We start from the raw sequence: 21,335 nt of genomic DNA, 5'->3' as shown, positions 1-21,335 counted from the left end.
GTACTTCTTTTCCAGATGTTGTGACAGCATTATCCACTCCTCTTCCACCAATATCACATTCCATACCATTCAGAGGCCAGGTTAAAGGTACAGAGTATACGATATTCACTCTCTGCTCCGGAGGCCAGACTTCTTTCTCCTGGATCCAGAATTCTGATGTGAAGCCAGAAGGAAGGGGGAGGCTCTGAGGGGCAGAGAGAGGTCATGAACCTCAGTTCTTAGAGGCACTTGATGAGGCTCACAAGAGCTTTGCGGATGGCACGGGGAGGTGGGGAGAGTAGGCACGGTGGAGTCCCATCTTCCTGAGAGGGCAGGCTCTGCCCTTGAGTGGCCCCTGAAGGACCCTGCCCCTATACCCAGGAAGACACGGTACAGAGGGTGGACAGGACCGAGGATCCAGTGCACTCAGGACCCAGGTCAGCTCCCTCCTCAGGCCGCATGCTCCTGGCCTGTGCTATTGACACACAGACTGTTGTTTCTGCCAAGTGGAAACTCCTTGGAGTTAGACATGCATGTGGTGAACTCCACTGTGCAGTCATGTGCAGTCTGCCCTCAGGAGAGCAGCTGGCAGTTCTGTCTTGGGCAGTGTGGTCACCCTGAGAATGCACATAAGTGTGTGGTATGTTTTAGAAAGTCAATAACAGTTCTTTAAAACTTTTAGTATTTGAAGGATGCCTGGTGGCCCAGTCAATTGAGCGTCTGACTCTTGATCTCGGCTCAGGTCTTGATCTCAGGGTCATAAGGGTCATGAGTTCAAGCCCCACATTGGGCTCTGTGCTGGTCATGGAGCCTACTTTAAAAAAAAAAAAAAAGGGTTTTGATATTTGAAATAAGTATTTCAGAAATTTTAACTTAACAGAAGGCCTCTTTTCCATGATTACATGGGAATAAATGATGTCAGTCCATGTCTGAAATTTCTTGATTAAAGAAGAGGAGACCAATATATACATGTATACATAGATGGATGTGTGCAGTGTTGTCGAACTGTGTGATTCAGAATCCTGGGCAGCCTGTCAGGACTAGCCAGGGCTCCCACAACAGGAGGCAGTACCGTGCATCTGTGCCACAAAGGTTCCTGTCTGGTTTTGCAGGCTCACAGCCCTGAAGTTATTTCCAGAATTTATTAACAGAAGCACACAGACAAGTGAATTTGTTGCTGGGACTGCAGATCAGCATCCTCGGGAGATGCCTTGGGCAAGGACTGGGTGCCATCTCCATGGATGTCCCTAGGGCCACATCACAGTGGGAGGGAGGTCCCTCCAGAGTCCAATGAAATGCTCAGCTTGGGTTTCAGAGATAAAAGCCAAAGAGGAGGTCTTCCTGCATAGAAATCTGAAGCTAGTGGTAATCAGCCTTCTTTGAAACTTGATTGGGCATAATCAATAACTTGTTTCACACTTTGCTTTTAAGTATATATTTACCTTTTCCACCGCTACTGTTTATTCTACAGAGTATTGTAATACTCTGTACAAAAAGAAGTGGTTGATTCTTGGGGTGTTCTAGAACATATCTCTTGCTGCTTTTCTTAGTCTTGAGTTTTTGGGTGAAAATGTTTTTGCTTACCTGCAGTTTATAAGCTTGGTATTAAATTGAGATGAATCTGTGTAAGTTCCCTTCATTAGCAAGAAAAGTTACTTTAAAAATAAAATGGAGTTTGTTGTATTTAACAAGGATGTGGAGAAATGGAACCTTCACATCCTGCTGGTGGGAGCGCAAGAGGGTGCAGCTGCTGTAGAACAGTGTGTGGTGCCTCCAAGAACCCAAGAGGGTAGAACTCTCCTGTGACCCAGTCACTTCTGCTTCTGGGTCTCTATCTACGAGAAATGAAAACCTACATCCCCACAAAAACTTGTACATAAATGTTCATAAAAGCAGTATTTAAGATAGCCAACAAATACAAACAACTCAAATGTCCATCAGGTCATAGATGATTACACAGAGTGCAGTCTGTCCATACAGTGGGATGTTACACAGCCATGAAGCAAATGAAGTGCTGATCCCACAGCATGAATAAACCTTGAGGACATTCTGCTCAGTAAAGCCAGACACGGAGGGCCCCTCTCTTGTGCATTTCTATCTAAGCGAACTATCCAGAATGGGTCCATAGAGGCAGGAACTGGGAGTCATTGTCTAGGCCATGGGGCCTATGGAGGGTGGGAGGGAGTGGGAGCAGGTGGTGGGGGTGATGGCCAAGCAGTATAGGGCTTCCTTCTAGGGCAATGGTTGTACACCTTCGTGCATGCATGCTAAAACCCACTAAATTGTATACTTAAGATTGGGGTATTTTATGATACGTGAATTACATCTTAATTTGAAAATTCTTCCTAAGAAAGTTTTTTAGTTATATTTCTATTAAAAGATTTCTGCAGGTTAATCATTAATTGCCCAAATGGATACATTGATATTTGTGACCATTGATAATGAAATGTACTTAGAAATCTAAATGGAAATATTTTTAAACACCAGTATTTTATTTATGGTATATTTCTACCTCTAGTGTATTTATGTTGAATCATCAAGATATAAAGTTCTATCTACAAAAGCATAAACATTTTCTTTAAACTATGTTTTACTTTGGGTTTCTGATTGAGCCAGCTGTCAGTAGTGCCCACCCACTCTGTGGGCCGGACTTCCTTGTCCCTCCTCCTTTCTGTCCTCCCCCTTCCTCCCTCCCTCCCTCTCTTTCTCTCTTTCTCTAACACACACACACACACACACACACACACACACAGAGTTTGGTAAAATACACTTAATGTAAAATTTACATTAACCATCTTCCAAACCTTAACCATTTTCAACTATGTAGTTCATGGCATTGAGTAATATTCATTTTGTTGCCATCACCACCATCCATCTCTAGAACTCAGTTCCCTCTTGTAAAACTGAAACTCTGTAGCCATTAAACAGTCACTTCCCGTTCCTCCCTCCCAAAGGCCCTGGCACAACCATCATTCTATTTCCCATGAATTTGACTATCTTAGATACCCAGTGTGAGTGGAATAATACGATTCTTATTTTTTTGTGACTGCCTTATTTCACTCATCATTGTGCCCTCGAAGTTCATCTGTGTTTTAGCAGGTGTCAGAATTCTTTCTTTCCTAGGTTAGTATTGTATTGTGTATACACCACTTTTTGCTTATCCGTCCATCCAACAACAGACACTCGGGTTGTTTCCATCCCTTTGCTACTGTGTTTAATGCTGCTATGAACATAGGTGTGCAAATGTGTCAAGACACTACTTTCAAATTTTGGGGGTGTGTACTCCAAACTGGAATTACTGAATCATACAGTGATTCTGTTTGTAATTTGAGGAGCTTCCATACTGTTGTTGTGGCAGTGGCACCATGTTATATAGCCGCCTGCAGTGCACAAGAACCCAGGGCCTCCTCGCTTAGTATTTTCTGATCTTTTGATAGTAAAAATCCTATGAGGAGTGTCATCACATTGTGGTTTCAATTCGCGTTCTCATAATTACTGATGGTGAGCATCTTCTCACGTGCCCATTGACCATTTGAACAGTTTTATCTTTATTGGAGAAATGTTCATTGCCTGTTTTTGAATGGCTGCATTCTTTTGTTTTTTAAAGATTTTATTTATTTTTCCATGAGAGACACAAAGAGAGGCAGAGACATAGGCAGAGGGAGAAGCAGGCCCCCTGTGGGGAGCCAGTGCCGGGGGACTCCTCCCAGGATGCCAGAGTCATGACCTGAGCCAGGGGTGGATGCTTAACCACTGAGTCACCCTGGCATCCCTCTCTTTCATGTTTAAAGCAGCAGATCTTCATATGTGGTTTGCAGACTCTTAGGGTTTCTTAAGATTGTTTCAAGGGACCCTGAGGTCAAAGCTACTTTTGTGGTACTGAGCCTGCTAGTAGTCAGGTATTGACCCCCATGCACTCAGAGTTAAATAATGGCAATTTCATTTAATGATGCCTGTAAGAAAGCAGTAAGAATAGTGAAATTTTACATTTGAGTACAGGCCTTTAGAAAGCAAAACAAAACAATTCCATTAAGGAATAATATCCATGCCCTAAAATTTGTATTTTAAGCATACAGTTCAGTGATTTGTATTAAATTTACCAAGTTCTGTAGCCGTCCCCACAATCCAGTTGTAGAACACGTCCATCGCCCTGGGAAAAACCGTTAGTACTGGTCTTTTCCATATTCAGCATGACAAGATGCAAAGGCTCCTAGAGCCCCTCTGTCAGTCTCTTTGCTGCATGAGAAGGGTGCGTGCGGCTCAAGCATGAGCAAAGACTGCCAAGGTGACACAGAACACAGTCTCCTCAGAAACAGAGTGAACCTGCCGCCTCCAGGAGAACAGTGGCCAGTATGTGTTGCTAATGATGAGCTTTGGGCTCTCGTGTCAAAGAATTTTGGAGAAAAAAAAAAAAAAAAAGAATTTTGGAGGGCCTGAATCTCCACCTGCAGTGTGTAATGACTTTTCCAAATGACCGTTGCATGGTGTCACAGAATCACACCTGGATAGAAGATCCCCTTGTGGTTCGAGATGGGCCAATGGGCATCAGTGAAGCAGTCGGAAATGCTCAGTGCAAGGATGACAGGCCCTGCCTGGCAGCTAATGGCTGAGAACCCTTTGTTTGGCAAGGTCCAGGGGGCCTCAGGGACATGAGTGAGTCTCTGAGGAGGCTGCTCAGTATCCTCCCTTGCCCAACTGTGTCTCGGTGTGACACTGGGTTTTCTTCACCTACTTCAAGCTCTGTGAGCCATCACGGCAGCCTGAATACAGAAGCAGATGAAAACGTCTTCTGTGTTAATGTCCATTTTTAAGAGGTTTGCAAAAAGGAAAATAATGCTACTTGATCACTTGAGTATTTTTTAAAATTATTTTGCATGAAACATGTTAATATATTGTTAATGTAAGTTACACATGGCATATATTATGTCTTCAAGTATTTTCAGTCTTAATTTCCATACATAGCAGGTACCAATTAGATAGAACCCATCTGTGACTCTTTGGGGTCCTAAGACCCAAACGTAAAAGAACTGCTGGTTTTAAGTCTACATTATTTACAAAGAAGCAAGCCAGATGTTATTTTAATTATTTCAGCTACCACAGGGTATTCCTTAGAGAAAGTAATGTATTTCAGATTCCACTAGAGGTGACTCATCTATGAAATGGGAAAGGGAAGTACACCTGAGTTCTTTATGTTCATTATAAAAACTTGCACATGATGGTTTGTGGGACTTTATGCCCATTAATATACACCTAGATCCTACATTTGTCCTTAATATTTTTTTGTCCTTAATACTTAATTGTTAGATTTTACATGTTCTGCCTTTCTTTCAATGGTAATTTCTTAAAGCCATGAAGCACTTTAAACTTCTTTATTTCTACAACCCCTGTATTTTCTATTGTGAGTTATTCAGACTAATAAGAAATGGGACTAAGAAATATTTAAACTAAGACTACCTTGTCTTACTTAGTTAGAAATAACACAGTAGCAGGACACATTGTGGATACAGCAAGTGCAGCCTTTAAATGGTGCCAGCACTGCGCTATCCTCATAACCAGTCAGACTAACCATCAGAAATTTTAAAATCTGATCATGTTTCTGGACCCACCACACATATGTGCTCATGAGCATGCCCACAGACATGCTGCTTTCTTCTTCTGATGTTTCGTGCTGCAAAAGAAATAGATTGGGTCCTTGGATCAGTCAGGTGTGTGATTGTGACCAGCGGATTACTGCCATAAAGGATGTGGCTTTGGTGTCTTGTCTTCTCCCCATTTAGTTTCTCTGATTTCAGCTGAAGGACCTGTGTAGGTTTTCTATATATGTCGTGTCTGTCTCACTGATTGCGGGTGTGTTGGTGTTTTAGCAAGGAGGTTCCTTTTTTATAGATCTGTTATTGAGTGAAAATAAAAGCAGGAGTCAACACAATGTGGTGTAATACAAGCAGGGAAAATGTGGAGGTAGATACACTGATCCATCCATCCATCCATCCCCAGTAAATTGATAACTGTCTCTGGTAAAGGACACTGGAAGCATGGAGACATCACTGCATACTTAGAGTATTTGGATATTTCTTTATATGTTAGTTTTATTTCACACATATAAATATCTCATATATATAAAATAACAGTGTTTGCACAAGCAAAAATAATGACAAAAAAAGAATAATTATTGTGCCCATCATTCAGTTAAGAAATAGAACATTATCATTGCCTTCAAAGCTGTGTGTATACCAACGTGAAGAAACTTGTCCCCTGTTGTGCCGCTGTGACCACACTTTCATTTCTCCTTGTTCCCTGCTGGCTAACATCCAGGCCCCTACACAGAATCCTCACATCATTATAAGCCTGTTTATTCATCTGGACAGAGGCATAGTCCACATAAATTTTGCATTTGTGAAGTTTCATTTAGAAATAGACCATACAGTTTTAAAACAAGATTTTTACTTCCATTTTCCTAAACAAAGTGGTTTTTTAAATTATGAAAGTAATTTAGTGACAGAGAGGATAGTAAAAGATAAAACTCTTTCTACCATCCCAACAATTCAGGGTGTTTTCTTCCAGGCTTTTTTCTACATGGATAAAAATTCATTTTTCAAAAGGCTAGTAGATGATTGTCTCAGTGTGTGGTGTGGTCAAATCTTGATCTCAGGGTTGTGAGTCCAAGTCCCACATCAGGTGTAGAGATTACTTAAAAATAAAGAGGCTGGGGCGCCTGGGTGGCTCATTGGTTGAGCATCTGCCTTCAGCTCAGGGCATGATCCCAGGGTCCAGGATCAAGTCCCGCATCGGGCTCCTTGCAGGGAGCCTGCTTCTCCCTCGGCCTCTCTCTCTTCTCTCTCTCTCTCTCTCTCTCTCTCTCTCATTTTGTGTCTCTCATGAATAAGTAAATAAATAAATAAAATCTTTCAAAATACATAGATAGGCAGGCAGGCTGGCTACTGGGAATGTGTAGCTCCTGCTGCTCCCTTCTTGCCAGGCATCTGTCCCGGTGGTAGGTACTTCTAGACCTCCCCTCCTTCTGCCTGGAGCAACTGTTTCCTTGTGTTTGGTGGCCAGGAATCAAGACATGTCCAGCAAGGATCTTTCCACACCCAGAGCGGAAGGTCAGGCTCCCATCACCTGCCAGTCTGGGAGGGGAACAGTCTGCTGCTCTCACCTCTCACATTCCTGACTGATTTATTCTGTTCCTCTTTTCTCCCCCTGCCTGTGGGAGTAATAAAAGATCTTTTTTTGTCAGTGGGCTCATGGATGAAGTTTTTGGTTTCGTTTTGAAAATACTTTACATGGGCAGCCCCGGTGGCTCAGCAGCTTAGCGCCGCCTTCAGCCCAGGGCCTGATCCTGGAGACCCGGGATTGTCCCACATCGGGCTCCCTGCATGAAGCCTGCTTCTCCCTCTGCCTGTGTCTCTGCCCCGCACCCCCCCCCCCCCGTGTCTCTAATAAATAAAATCTTAAAAAAAAAAAAGAAAATACTTTACATATAAGGGTGCCTGGGTGGCATCTGACTCATGGTTTCATCTCACGTCATGATCTCAGGGTTGTGAGATTGAGTCCCATGCCAGGCTCCTTGCTCAGTGTGGAGTCCACTTGGGTTTCTTTCTTCATCCTCTTCCCTCTCTGCTCTTCTGCCTGTACATGCTCACTCTCTTTCTAAAATAAATCTCGAAAAAATATTTCACATACAAAAATGAACAAAGATTAACAAATACCCATTTATCTACCACCCAGGTAGATAATTTAAAAAGTTATGGAAACCTGGGGCTTATGTTATTCACGCTTTCTTGTATTTGCAGATTTTCTGCAGTAAACCTCTACAAGTTAAATCTTTTACCTCCACAGCAGTGAGGATACCTGTGGAGTTCTGTGACAGACAGTGAAGGGCTCGACAGTGCTTGGAATCCTTTATTCAGGTGCAGGACTGCATACAGGAGCTAATTCTTTAAAGTTCTGTAAGACTCTGGGATTTGAACCCCCTATTAGTATATTTCCCAACCTCTGACTTGTGTAGTCTCTCTTAATGTTAAAAGTTCATTGTCATTTTTACTTTTCCAGAGAATTGATTTTAAGCATACTTTATTTTGCATTTAATTCAGATCAGTATGTTATTAGGTTGGTTTTAATACAAATTTAACTATTCATGGCGCCTAAAAGGTAAATTTAGCTTTTTCCTAAATACCAAATGATTCTTTTTTTTTATGTTATACAAGGAAAAATATGTGTTGTTGATAGAAATGATCAAGTGAAATATTACATTTAGAAGGGAATATATATATTTTGAAGATTTTATTTATTCATGAGACACAGAGAGAGAAGCAGAAACATAGAGGGAGAAGCAGGCTCCCTGCAGAGAGGCCCCGATGTGAGACTTGATCCCAGGACCCCAGGATTGTGACCCAAGCCAAAGGCAGACGCTCAACCACTGAGCCACCCAGGCAACCTGGGAATATGTATTTTAAAAGATGGTTTAAAATTTAACTACATGTTAGCCTGTTGAAAATGTTTTTAAAACTAGTTAGATATTGTATGCTATATTTATTTTTGAGCTGATGTAGATATTACCTGTTCAAAAAATTAAATTTTTATTTTTACTTATTTTTAAATTTTTAAAAAATAATCTCTGTGCCTAACATGAGGCTTGAATTCATGACCCATGAGATCAAGAGTCACATACTCTACAAACTGAACCAGCAGAGCCCCCCTAAAATTAAATTTTTAAAAAGTAATTTAATGATTAAATTAAAACTTGGACTTCTCACCTTCTGCTCTGAAAAAGTCAAGTGGTTTCCTTGAATAATCTTGGTGTTCTATTACAGAGTAATTCTAAAAGGTGACCTTTTTTTTTTTAATTTTATTTATTTATTTGACAGAGAGTATGAGCAGAGAGTAATGGTGGAGGGAGAGGGAGAAGCAGGCTCCTCACTTGCCAGGACCTGACTCGGGGCTCGATCCCAGGACCCTGAGATCATGACCTGAGCCTGAGGCAGATGCTTCACCGACAGAGCCACCCAGGTGCCCCCAAAAAGAGGACTTTTTTTTATTGCTTTTTTATAAAGTATGAACACCCAATGTATTATAGTCATCTGTGTCTTGTCTCTTTCACACATTTTTTAAGCACAGAAATACCCTGAAATGGTTTGTGAGACTTTTGGTGGGAGAAATGCAAATTTGCAGGGCTGGTAGAGACATCTTGAGACAGACACAGAATTCTCTCAGCCATTGCTGTTCCAGATGCAGTGTTTTGAATCTAGATAAGGATCTTACACACACATACCTCTGAGCCCTTGTGGGGTTGCAGGGTCACCTGAGCAAGAGAGTGCCTCGCAGAGCAGGGGGCCACCTGTGACTGGGAAGCTCTGGGACGTCTCTATTTGTAGGGCCAGATGAACTCTTCCCAGAGTGACTTAGGGACACGGGGTGCCATGTTTCCTTGACCACATGACCCCTGCCCCTTTCAGGAGCCCTTAGGAAATCCCGCTCACAGGAAGTTCCTCAGTCCAGGCTCTGGCCTGAGACCTTCCAGGCCTGCCTGCCAGGAGGACCTGGTGCATGTGTGGAGGTGGGGATCCCGGGTGTGGGGGGCGGTGGTTGCTGTGCTGGCTCAGCCTTGAGGAGCGAGCCTGGATAGCCCTGCTCTGAGCTCTGACTCTGCTGCCACTGCTGGAGCCTGTCCTCAGGTTCACACCACTTATGAGATGGTGAGGGCTGTGTTAGGAGCTGGGGGGCACACGCGGGACCCCTCCCAGGCCTGGCACTGCCCCCAAGCTGCCGCTGCAGGCAAAGCGGACAGGAAGCTGACCTCCTGCACTCTGGTTCTCTTCTACTTTTTCTGACCTGGCTTTTGTCTCCATAGGGAACTGCACATGGGGAATGAACTGTAGGTTTATACACCCTGGAGTCAACGACAAGGGCAACTATTCCTTAATCACCAAAGCCGAACCTTTCCCGCCTAATGGTGCCCCGCCTCTTGGACCTCACCCACTGATGCCTGCCAACCCATGGGTGCGTGAACATCTGTTTTCTTTAGTTGCTAGCAAATGGGACATCTAAGCTCTCTGAAGCTTCAGCTTACAGCACATTAATACACCCCGTGTAAAAGGCACTTCTGTGACATCACACAGTCACTGAGTTACCTTCCAGATGCTTCCAAATCTCCATGTGGAGGTAATCCTAGATTTGGGCAGGGTTGTGGGTTAGGGACCAAATCAAGGTTTGGAGAGCAGGTGGTGTACAGCCGAAAGATACTCTAGCTGGGGTTTTTGTTCCTGTTTCTTTATAGATTTTAAAGTTTTGCTGGCTTTCTCAACTTTTCCCTTCTCGTTTTTTAATAGGGTGGGCCAGTAGTTGATGAAATTTTGCCTCCACCCCCTCCAGAGCCCCCGACAGAGAGTGCCTGGGAACGAGGACTCCGGCACGCAAAGGAGGTAAACCAGATGGCCCGAGAAGAAAATGCTAGCAGCAGTCCTTGAGCAAAAGTAGCATTTCTTTGATTCAGAGACAACGATTGAAAACCCAGTGAAGTCTCTGAAGTGAGGGGTATATTTCTGTGATTTCTCTGAAGAGTTAAGAGTGGAAACTGATGTCTGTCGATGTCTCCACGATGCACCAGCTCACGAAACAGGCCCACTGCCTTCCTGTGGCCTGGGTGGCAGCAGATTCACCCTAGCTGCTGCTGCTCTGCTGCAGCCCCTGGCTGCCCAGAGCCACTCCTCATAGATGTAGCGCAGGGAGACCCCTGCCAGTGGAGGAGCCGCCCTCTCCCTCCCCACTCGCTCTGGTCATACCATGGCCCCAGCTGTTGGGCCTGCTTTCTGAGCCCCTACTTCTCTCCAATGAGGTTTTCCTCCCTCACTCAGCACACAGCCCACCACCTCTCCTTTCTTCTGAGACCGGAACCACTGCATGTGGCTTTTCTGCCATGAGCAGATTCACCATTCTCTCTGTGTTGGGCCACCTCACAGTGACTCTCTGCCACTCCCCATCTCAGTGTTAGGACTATTTCTAGGAGATGGCCAGCTCTGTCACCCCTTTCTGGAATGGAAGCAAGCTCCGAGGCACTGCTGAGCCGGCCTGTCCTGACTGCCAGGTGTAGAAATGGAGTGCTCCAGGCCTAGAGCATAGGCGCATCTCCCCTACCACGGGCTCAAGTGGGCTGCTTCTGCCACTCTGGCCTGGGCTCTGTGGGTCAGATCAGGATGGGCTTCCCTTTGCTTTTCCTAACAGTAACTGGCACTGACTTCTTCCTCCTTACGATGGTAGGTTTTAAAAAAAGCAACCATTCGAAAAGAACAGGAGCCTGATTTTGAAGAAAAAAGGTTTACGGTGACCATTGGCGAAGATGAACGGGAGTTTGATAAAGAAAATGAAGTTTTCCGAGATTGGAATTACCGGATCACCAGAGATGTCCGGGACACAGTGTAAGGAACAGTTCGGCCTCTTCCTTCCCTTTTGAGAGAGTATGAAGTTGTCCCCAGCCATGTGAGCCCTAGGCTCTGGAGAGCATCAGCACACAGGTTCCCTCAGGCATTGGGTGCCACGTGTGTCCCTGTCCTGGGCTGAGAATGGCACCCCCAAGATCCCTTTGAACTTTCCTTGGTTTTTTGCTCTGTGAAGGAGGTGTCTCAGCTCTGTCGGGGCTGCTGCCTGGGGAGGGCTCACCTTCCTATGGGTTTCTCTGAGTTCTGAGAGTTTCTCTGCCTCAGAGAAACTGAGCCCCGTGGAGCTCACATGGAGCCCCGTGTGTCGGCCTCTGCCCACCCTCCTCCAGGCACCCAGGAGCCAGGGAAACTGTGACATTGCCACCAGAGTCCAGGAACTGGGCAGGTGTGACCCTTCCCATTATAAAAGCTGTGTTTGTTGATCCTTCTCCTAGATGTTTCATTACTGGTCTTTTAGAGACTCGTGACAGAGGTACATATGGTTGAAATACCTAAGTCCAAATTTAGAAATTGTGTAATGTTAAGTAAAGTTCTCATCTGCCTGTGCTTATCCCATGGGGGGAAGGCCGGCTTTGTGGTGCTCCTCTCTGAGGGGCAGAATCGGGCGAGTTTCTCCTGGGCAACAGCAGCAGCGTGGGCCCAGGTCACAGGGATGGCATGGCATTCGGTGTGTCGTCAGAGCCGGCTTCAGCAGCATCTCAGGCTTTTAGCGACATTTCGCGCATTCACGTTTACTGCCAGGAAACCTGCCGGGGTCTGGCTGAGGATGGTGCGGAGAAGGACTCATCTGGTGCTTGCATGTCAGGCTGTCTCAGGTCCCTTCTGTCACACCTCCATCCTTTATGCAAACAGGAAGGTCCACACCTATCATGGCAGGAGACATCTCAGAGGCTGAAGGGTAAAGATTTAAAGATGTAGTTTCCACTTCGTTGTTTTCTAATTCTGGATGTGGAGGTGTGTTAGACCCCAGACAGGAGCATGGGAGTCAGGACTTTGGCTGCCAGGTCATATGCTCCCTTCACACCCTGAGGCCTCACATTTTGCTTATGTAAAAATCCAGGTGGTGATCTTGCCTTGCTGGAGGTAGGGGGGTGAGAGTCCGGAGAGTCCGCGCATGTGCATGGGGCACTGTGACTAGCACAGAGCAGAGAGTGAGTATGGTCATTCTGAGCATGGAAAGAAGGGGTTTAGAACCTCAGCATTTCCCCTTGACACTCCGTTTCCCGGCCCTGGCTGCCACGGAGATCCGCGGCTATCCTCCAGGCCAGCTGGGTGCAGAAGTCCAGCAGTCAGCATGGGGAAGGGCCAGGAACCAGAGAGCCCTTATCCATCCCCTCCTCACAGGGAGCAGCTGGCAGAATGGGATACATCTAGCACAGAGGGTACGAGGCGGCTGAGGTGCCAGGCAGAATTATAATTTAACAACGGTTAAGGGCCATCGACTTAAAACTCAATGACCAGCCTTGTTCTCTTTTCCTGGGACCCTACAGGGACCCTGTAACAAGTTTTGTGCCCGGTGCTCCTCAGCTGGCTGCACAGTAGGTCTGTGACCGAGGTCCCTGTGTGTGCCAGGTGAGGGCAGGTGGGAATGGGCCTGAGGGTTGAGCTCCAGGTGTGGCTGGGGGGCCGAGGGGGTGTGCTTGTCAGAAACACCCCCATAAGAGTGTCGAGGTCAGGTGGAGCCCGGCTGGATGCTAATAAGCCTTCTGGGTGATTCTGTTGCCCACCCACTGAGGTCTGAGAACCGTGCACACCCATTCTGTGGGGGCCTGGGTTCCCTGGCCTGACGCTGAGGGTAAGGGTAGAAAACTCTGAAGCGCTGTCATGTGGTGGTCTGATCTGGCTCTGATAATGCAGAGCTGGGTGCTTTGTTATAGAACCTCCAGGGAGAGGAGCTCAGGAGCTCATGAGGAAGTGCTCCAAGGTTGCTGAAGAGACAGGAAAATGGCTGTTTTCTTTATGCTGTTATCTGGAATTAAACAATTTGTCCAGCAGGATCATTTGGTAAAAATAGTGCTTTTCTATACCCCAATCATAACTTTAAAAATTCCTTTCCACTACCTGAGGTACTTTATTCAGATGTCAACCAACTCATGGGACCTCAGGCACATAAGACATTAAGAAATGTCACCTTGGAGCATCCAAGGTCATATGGGGGACATATGACATATGAGCATCCAAGGCTCAGTTGGGGGAGCACGGGACTCTTGATTTTGGGGGTCGTGTGTTCAAGTCCCATGGTGGATGTGGAGCCTAAGAAAGAAGGGAGGGAGGAAGGAGACATTTCTGTGCTGGCTGCTGGGGTGGGATGTGAATCAGGGATGCTGCACTGAGCCCCCAGGAATGTGGGAGCTGGCAGACAAGAGGACCCCTGGGTATTGTTGGTGAGGAATGAGGTCCTTGGCAGGAGCTCTGTAAGCAACGCTGCTTCTCAGTAACCTGGGGCCTAGGGTGGAGCCCTTACCCATATCCATCATTCGAGCATGTGGGTGCCTCCCCATACTGCTGTTCTCATCACACGGCTGTGCTGTCTGTGCTTCCGTGAACCTGGGCCCTGCCCACTGTACCCTCCCGGTCTGAGCAGTCCCACGGGAGAGTGGCCGCATATACATTGCTTACCCAGTTCCCCAAACACGATTGTACCTATACAACCTTCCTTTGAGAGAACACACAGCCTCACCCCACTTGGAAAGGTGCTCCCCAGGACCTTGGGGGCCTCATTCTCTCTTACGTTCTGGCAGAAGGCTGCACTGCTGTAGGCCTCTGCAGTTCTTGACTGCTTTCTTCAATACTATCTGAGTAGTGTGGGGCTTAGGGGCTTAGGAAGATGTCTGGCAGCTTGGAATGAAAGAGAGCTGTGTCAGGCAGCCCCGGTGGTGCAGCAGTTTAGTGCCGCCTGCAGCCTGGGGTGTGATCCTGGAGACCCGGGATCGAGTCCCACATCGGGCTCCCTGCATGGAGCCTGCTTCTCCCTCCACCTGTGTCTCTGCCTCTCTCTTCACTCTCTCTCAATGAATGAATAAATAAATCTAAAAAAAAAAAAAAAAAAAAAAAAAGAAAGAAAGAGCTGTGTCTGTGTCATTCAGCAGAGCCAGCCAGACTTGGGTAAGTCTGTCAGGGTCCTGGACGAGCTGGGGGAGAAGCCTCCGAGAAAGCAGTCCGCTGGAGGCCATCAGTTGACCCAGACACTCATCCTGGCAGAGACCTCTGTGACTACCCAGAGCAGCATGTCTGCAGGTTGTTAAGTGTCTTGGTTTCCCTCACCAGCTTACTCAAAGGGAAGAGTTGGTCTGGAGCCAAGACCTCTCTGGAAAAATGCCCAGGGGTTGCTGGGTCTATATTTTCTCTTTTCTCCATTGGGGTCCAAAGCACCCCCCGGGTAGGTCCTCTGGGTCCATGGGTAAGTTGGGTCTCCTTACCTTCTTCCCAGTGGTTAGCAATGGTCCCTTCCCTGTGGATTACAAGCCTACCTTGGCCCTCCTTTATCCTACAATCTGGGGTCTGTCTCTGGACTTCTGTCACATTCCTGTGAGCCATTTGTTTCTTCCCAAGAAAGACCTCCTACAGTGTCCTGTTGTCTCAGGGCATGTCTTTCTTGGCTGGTCTCACGCCTGGGTACCAGCTCGTCCAGCTACATACAGAGGTGCACTGGTGTTTGTACTGGGATTGCCCAACATTTATAAATTAATGGAGAGATAACTGACTTCTTGCCATGTGTAGTCCTCCTGGCCAAACACAGGGAACATCGTCTCATTTATTCACACGTGTTCTTGCGTCTTTCCAGTGTTTTGTTGTTGTTGTTGTTTTAATTTTACTTAGGTAACATACAGTACGGTATTGGCTTCAGGAGTAGAATTCCGTGATTCATCACTTCCATACAACACCCAGTGCTCACCCTAACAGGTGCCCTCCTTCGTGCCCATCCCCCACCCACCTCCCTCCATCAACCCCCAGTTTGTTCTTTATTAAGAGTCTCTTATGGCTTGTTTCCCTCTCTCCTTTTCTTCTTTTTCCCCTTCCCCTATGTTCATCTGTTTTGTTAAATTCCACATTTGAGTGACATCTTATGGTATTGGTCTTTCTCTGACTGACCTATTTCACTCAGCATAATATCCTTTAGTTCCATCCATGTATTTGCAAATGGCAAGATTTCATTCTGATGGCTGAGTAGTAGTCCATTGTGTATATATGCCACATCTTCTTCATCCATTCATCTATCACTGGACATCTGGGCTCTTTACACAGTTTGACTATTGTGGAGATTGCTGCTATAAACATTGGGGTGCAGGTGCCCCTTAGGATCACTACATCTATATCTTTGGGGTAAATTCCTAGCAGTACAATTACTGGGCCGTAAAGTAGCTCTTATTTTTTAACTTTCTGAGGAACCTCCATACTGTTTTCCAGAGTGGCTACACCATCTTGCATTCTCACCAGCAGTATAAGAGGATTCCCATTTCTCTGCATCTTCACCAACCTCTCAAAAACACCAGTTTTCTGACTTGTTAATTTTAGCCATTCTGACTGGTGTGAGGTGGTATCGCATTGTGGTTTTGTGATGTAGAGCATTTTTTCATATGCTTGTTGGCTGTGTGTATGTCTTCTTTGGAGAAATGTCTGTTCATGTCTTCTGCCCATTTCTTGATTGGATTTTTTTGTTTATTGAGTATTGAGTTTGTAAGTTCTTTAAAGATTTTGGAAACTAGTCCTCTATCTGATAAGACATTTGCAAATATTTCCCATTCTGTAGATTGTCTTTTGGTTTTGTCAATTATTGGTTGTGCAGAAGCTTTTTATCTTGATGCAGTCCCATTTTTGCCTGTTTCCCTTGCCTTTGGAGACGTGTTTACCAAGAAGTTGCTGCCTGTGTTCTCCTCTAGGATTTTGATGGACTCCTGTCTCACATTTAGGTCTTTCATCCATTTTGAGTTTATTTTTGTGTATAGTGTAAGGAAGTGGTCCAGTTTTCATTCTTCTGCATGTGGCTGTCCAATTTTCCCAGCACCATTTGTTGAAGAGACGATCTTTTTTCCACTGGATGTTCTTTCCCGCTTTATCAAAGATGAATTGACCACAAAGTTGAAGGTCGGTTTCTGGGGTCTCTATTCTCTTCCATTGACTATGTGTCTGTCTTTGTGCCAGTACTGTGCTGTCTTGATGATACAGCTTTGTAATACAGCTTGAAATAAAAAATTGTGATGCTTCCAGGTTTGGCTTTCCTTTTTTTTTTTTTTTTAAGATTTTATTTATTTATTAATGAGAGACAGAGAGAGGCAAAGACATAGGCAGAGGCAGAAGCAGGCTCCTTGCAGGGAGCCCGATGTGGGACTCGGTCCCAGGACCCCAGGATCATGACCTGAGCCAAAGGCAAACACTCAACCACTGAGCCACCCAGGTCCCCCTAGCTTTGGTTTTCTTTTTCAACATTCCTTTGGCTATTTGGGGTCTTTTCTGCGTCCATACAATTTTTGAATTATTTGTCCCAGCTCTGTGAAAAATGCTGGTGGTATTTTGATAGGGATTGCACTGAATGTATAGATTGCTTGGCATAGTAAAGACATTTTAACAGTGTGTGTTTTTCTAATCCATGAGCATGGAATGTTTTTCCATTTCTTTATATCTTCTCAAGAGCATCATAAAGCTTTTCTCAAATAGGTTCTGCTCATTTCCAGTTAAATGTACTTTGTTCCTCAGTAATTTTTTTTCTTGTTTGCTGTTGTAAATGTGGATTTCTCTGCTCTCTCTCCCAAGTGGTGATTATTTGGTTTCCGTCTACCTCACTGGGTTCTTCCGGCTGCTTGGATTGGCTTTACTGTGTCTGTTTCCAGGCATAGACCCTTTCCTCCTTGCCGGGTCTCCTGCCTCCTGGTCGTGGCCACCAGGCCCCTGTCCCACTGGTGGGTGGTAATGAAGGTTGTGGCCTTCTCCCCTTGGCCCAGCCTTACACAAGTGCCCCTCTGTTACCATTAGATAGGAGGTTGGTTTAGTTCCAAAGCATGTACGTGTGTGTAGTTGCATTACAGAAGTGCCACCTCTAGCCCCTTCAGTACTTTCACAAAGAGCTGGTCCTCTTGTCCCAGATGCTGCCACCATCTATGGGTGCAGTTCTCTGATTTTTCGTTTTAGGTCTCATGTGTGATATAGTCAGGAATCTCTTCATACGGACTCCTTGCGCTCTTGGAATAAATCCCACTGGTCATGGTGTATACTTTCTTAACATGGTCTCAAATTCTGTTTGCTAACATTTTATGTTCTGTTTTTGCATTAATATTCCTAACTGATAAAATTTACTTTTTCCTCACTCTGTTTTCAGACTAGAGCCTTACGCAGACCCATATTATGACTACGAAATCGAGCGTTTCTGGCGTGGTGGGCAGTACGAGAACTTCCGGGTGCAGTATACAGAGACAGAGCCGTACCATAATTACCGGGTAAGTGGGATGTGGGTGTGTACATTCAACTCACTGGGCGATTCCTTAAAATTAACCCCTTTTTAACTTATGGGACTTTATATGGTCTTAATAGTGTTGGTACAGTGTATCAATTTCAAGCCCAAATTGACTATAGAGAAACAGTTCGGATCCACAGATTAAATTGGTGGTGATGTGAGCAGAGACTTCTTTTATCTGTGTTCCTCCTATGTTTTTTTTTTTTTTTTAATTAGGTTTACCAGTGGGGTTATTAATAGTAATATAAGTTTGCATAGGCATGTGTGTTCCACTCTCCAGAACAAACTGAATGTATCTATTACTCTTTCAGTCATACCATTTATAATTGTGCTATACTCATCCGTTTTCATAACCTGGGCCTTTCCCCAGCTGTATGTTTGTTGTTCTCCTGGAGAACTATTCTGTATTGGTATTTCCCGATGAATAGATGTGTTTCAGCCTTTGAATCCCTAGTGTTTTCAGGATGATGAGGAAAAGCTGCTGCTAAGAAGAGGTCAAATGGGGCACAGTGGGATAGTTTTTGTCCTATTATGTGATGGAGTTTTGAGTTTTAGGGATCAGAGGGAGGTGACTACCCTGGGAGCCCATAGATGGTGGGATCCTGTTTGACCATCCTGGCCCATTTCCTCAATAGAACAGGTTCCCCAGTGGGGCCTGGCCACAGGGATATGGGTTCTGCATGCCCACCAGGGCAGCCTGGAAGGTCAGATCTGAGTCCTTGTTGGAGCCCCTTTTTGCCACCTTTCTCCCCAACCATGTCCAAGATGGAAGGGCAGGGGCATGCTTCATTTTCCTGCAGGCCACCTAAAGCCTGAGACCTGTCTTCATGCTGTGATTGGGGCTTTATCCTGCTTTAACCTTGAATATAAGAACAGATGAATGAATGAGTGCAGAGCGTTAGTTCAGAAAGGTGTCCACGAGTCATGTGTAGGAAAGTAAGAGCAACCACTTCAGGGTGCCCCGTCTCTACCAGACTCCACCCAGTAGAGTGCTTTTTGTCCAAGCCCTCGGGAGGCCTTGTTGGGTCATCTCCACTCCACGCAGGAAGGGCTGAGGTGGGAGGCAGGTGGCACTGAACTGTTAGGTTGGTTCCTGAGCTGGTGTCTGGCGCACTGATGGACACTGTTTTAAGGAGAAGCTTAGAAACAGAGTGAGCACTTGAGGTCCTTGCCTGTGGCCTTGGCACCAGGCACCACCCATCATGTACGTTTGGTTTCAGGAGCGGGAGCGTGAGCGGGAGCGAGAGAACCGGCAGCGGGAACGTGAGCGTGAGCGTGAGCGGGACCGAGAACGGGAACGCAGGCAGCGGGAGCGGGAGCGAGAGCGAGAGCGTGAGCGAGACAAAGAGCGACAGCGGAGGAAAGAGGAGTGGGAGAGAGAGCGAGCCAAACGGGATGACAAGGACCGGCAGCATAGAGACCGCGACCGGGAGAAGGAGCGGGAGAAGGAAAAAGAGAAGCCGAAGCCCCGTTCCCCGCAGCCACCAAGGTAGGCCATCCGCCCGCTGGGCTCTGGGATGGTGCCCCCAGGCCCAGAGAGGAGGGGCTCACTAGCCTAACACGGGTCCTGTCTGCTTCCTACAGCCCCATACCCACAATCCTACCATCACTGCTGGGAAACAATGTGGTTTCCTTAGTAGGTGCCACCTATCCTGTAAACATACATTATGGTGGGAATGCTGTGTCATCATCCTAAGTCATTAAAGGTCTGAATTCCCACTCCCTGTGCTTTGGCAGAGGGGCACCACCGTGTGGCGCTCTGGCAGCTAGAATACAAGATCTTGAGTCTCCTGGTAGAGGACAGGCCTCCAGTTAGCTCTGTCTCTGGATGCTGGTTCGGGTTTTGTACTGTGCCATGAGGGTTGCCTGTGTGACCACTGGGGTAGATACTAAAGACAGGCAGTACAACAGCGACCCAAGAGGCCGGGCAGGTTCTAGGGTTTCAGACATCCCTTTTGGTCTAAAATACATACAGGGTATGCCTGGATGGCTCAGTCAGTTGAGCGTCTGACTCATTTCAGCTCAGGTCATGATCTCAGGGTCATTGATCAAGCCCCGCATAAGGCTGCACACTCAGCATGGAGTCTGCTTGAGAGTCTCTCTCTCCCTCTTCCCTTCCCACCACTTCCTCACTCTTTTCCTTTCTTCTCTAAGATAAATAAATAAAATTTTTAAAAGGAAATAATCTATTTTAAAGTAAATAAATAGGGATGCTTGGGTGACTCAGCGGTTTATCGCCTGCCTTCAGCCCAGGGCGTGATCCTGGAGTTCCGGGATCGAATCCCACATCGGGCTCCGTGCATAGAGCCTGCTTCTCCCTCTGCCTGTGTCTCTGTGCCTCTCTCTGGCTCTGTCTCGAATGAATGAATGAATGAATGAATGAATAAATAAATAAATAGATAAATAAATAAAATCTTTAAAAAAAATTAAAAATTAAAAATGGAATTGCTGGGTCATGCAATAACTCTCTTTAACCTTTTGATAAATTTCTAGAATCTTCCTAGGCAGCTGCATCATTTCCACCAGAAATATGAGAGTTCCAGTTTCCTCCAGATTATTTATTATTGTCCGTCTTTTTTTATTACAGCTGTCCTAGTGGGTATGAAATGGTAGGTTGGGCAGCCAGGGTGGCTCAGCTCAGCCAGGTGGCCACCTTCAGCCCAGGGCCTGATCCTGGAGACCCGGGATCGAGTCCCACGTCGGGCTCCCTGCATGGAGCCTGTTTCTCCCTCTGCCTGTGTCTCTGCCTCTCTCTCTCTCTCATGTCTCTCATGAATAAATAAATAAAATCTTAAAAAAAAAAAAAAGAAATGGTAGATTATTGTAGCTTTAGTTTCATTTTCCTGAGCCTCTTTTCATGTGTTTCTTGGTATATGTTCATTAGAGAAACATCTATTCAGATTCTTTGCCTTTCTTTTATTATTCATTCACTTTATAACTGAGTTGTAAAAGTTCTTAATGTATTCTAGGTACAAACCTTTTGTCAGATACCTGACTTGCTCACCCTGTACTTTGCATTATTGGTTTTGCTTTTTGATGATGTCCATTTTTTTCTTTCTTTCTTTCTTTCTTTCTTTGGAGGGAAAGCCTCTTATTTTGTATTTTTTCCATCTTTACCAGATGCAGTCAATGTGTAACATTGTACAAACCTAAAGTATACAGTGTGATGATTGGATATGGGTCCATGTTGCAGAATAATCTCCATAATAAGTAAACACCAGCATCACCCCACATAACTACCTTCTCTATGTATCTCTATGTGAGCATCACCTCACATAACCACCTTCTCTATGTACCATCTATTCTCTCAGCAGCATTCAAGTACATAGGACAGAGTTACTCACACTGCAGCCCCCAGGCATACACTAGATCCCCATAACTTACTCATCTTGTCGCTGGAAACGTGTGCTGTTTGACCAGCATCTCCCCATTGCCAGCAGCCCCAACACATGGCAACCACTGTTCTACTCTCT

General features: G+C 45.7%; 1 protein-coding gene across 3 annotated transcripts in view; it reads left to right on the top strand.

Annotated features, from left to right (window-relative positions):
* Nucleotides 1-21,335, top strand: part of ZC3H18 (zinc finger CCCH-type containing 18) — a 65,754-nt gene that overhangs the window by 19,067 nt on the left and 25,352 nt on the right. For 2 of the 3 annotated variants that reach the window (XM_038538070.1, XM_038538069.1), the window contains exons 4-9: nt 16-87; nt 9,830-9,978; nt 10,308-10,400; nt 11,236-11,393; nt 17,728-17,845; nt 19,083-19,351. In XM_038538070.1, coding sequence (XP_038393998.1) covers nt 16-87; nt 9,830-9,978; nt 10,308-10,400; nt 11,236-11,393; nt 17,728-17,845; nt 19,083-19,351 — 859 coding nt within the window. The remainder of the gene's footprint in view (nt 1-15; nt 88-9,829; nt 9,979-10,307; nt 10,401-11,235; nt 11,394-17,727; nt 17,846-19,082; nt 19,352-21,335) is intronic. The other variant, XM_038538071.1, reaches the window with a different exon arrangement.

This window comes from Canis lupus, chromosome 5 (assembly GCF_011100685.1).
Source record: "Canis lupus familiaris isolate Mischka breed German Shepherd chromosome 5, alternate assembly UU_Cfam_GSD_1.0, whole genome shotgun sequence".
Lineage (NCBI taxonomy): Eukaryota > Metazoa > Chordata > Mammalia > Carnivora > Canidae > Canis > Canis lupus.
The sequence above is the reverse complement of the archived record's forward strand: the minus strand, read 5'-3'. Positions and strand labels throughout refer to the sequence as shown.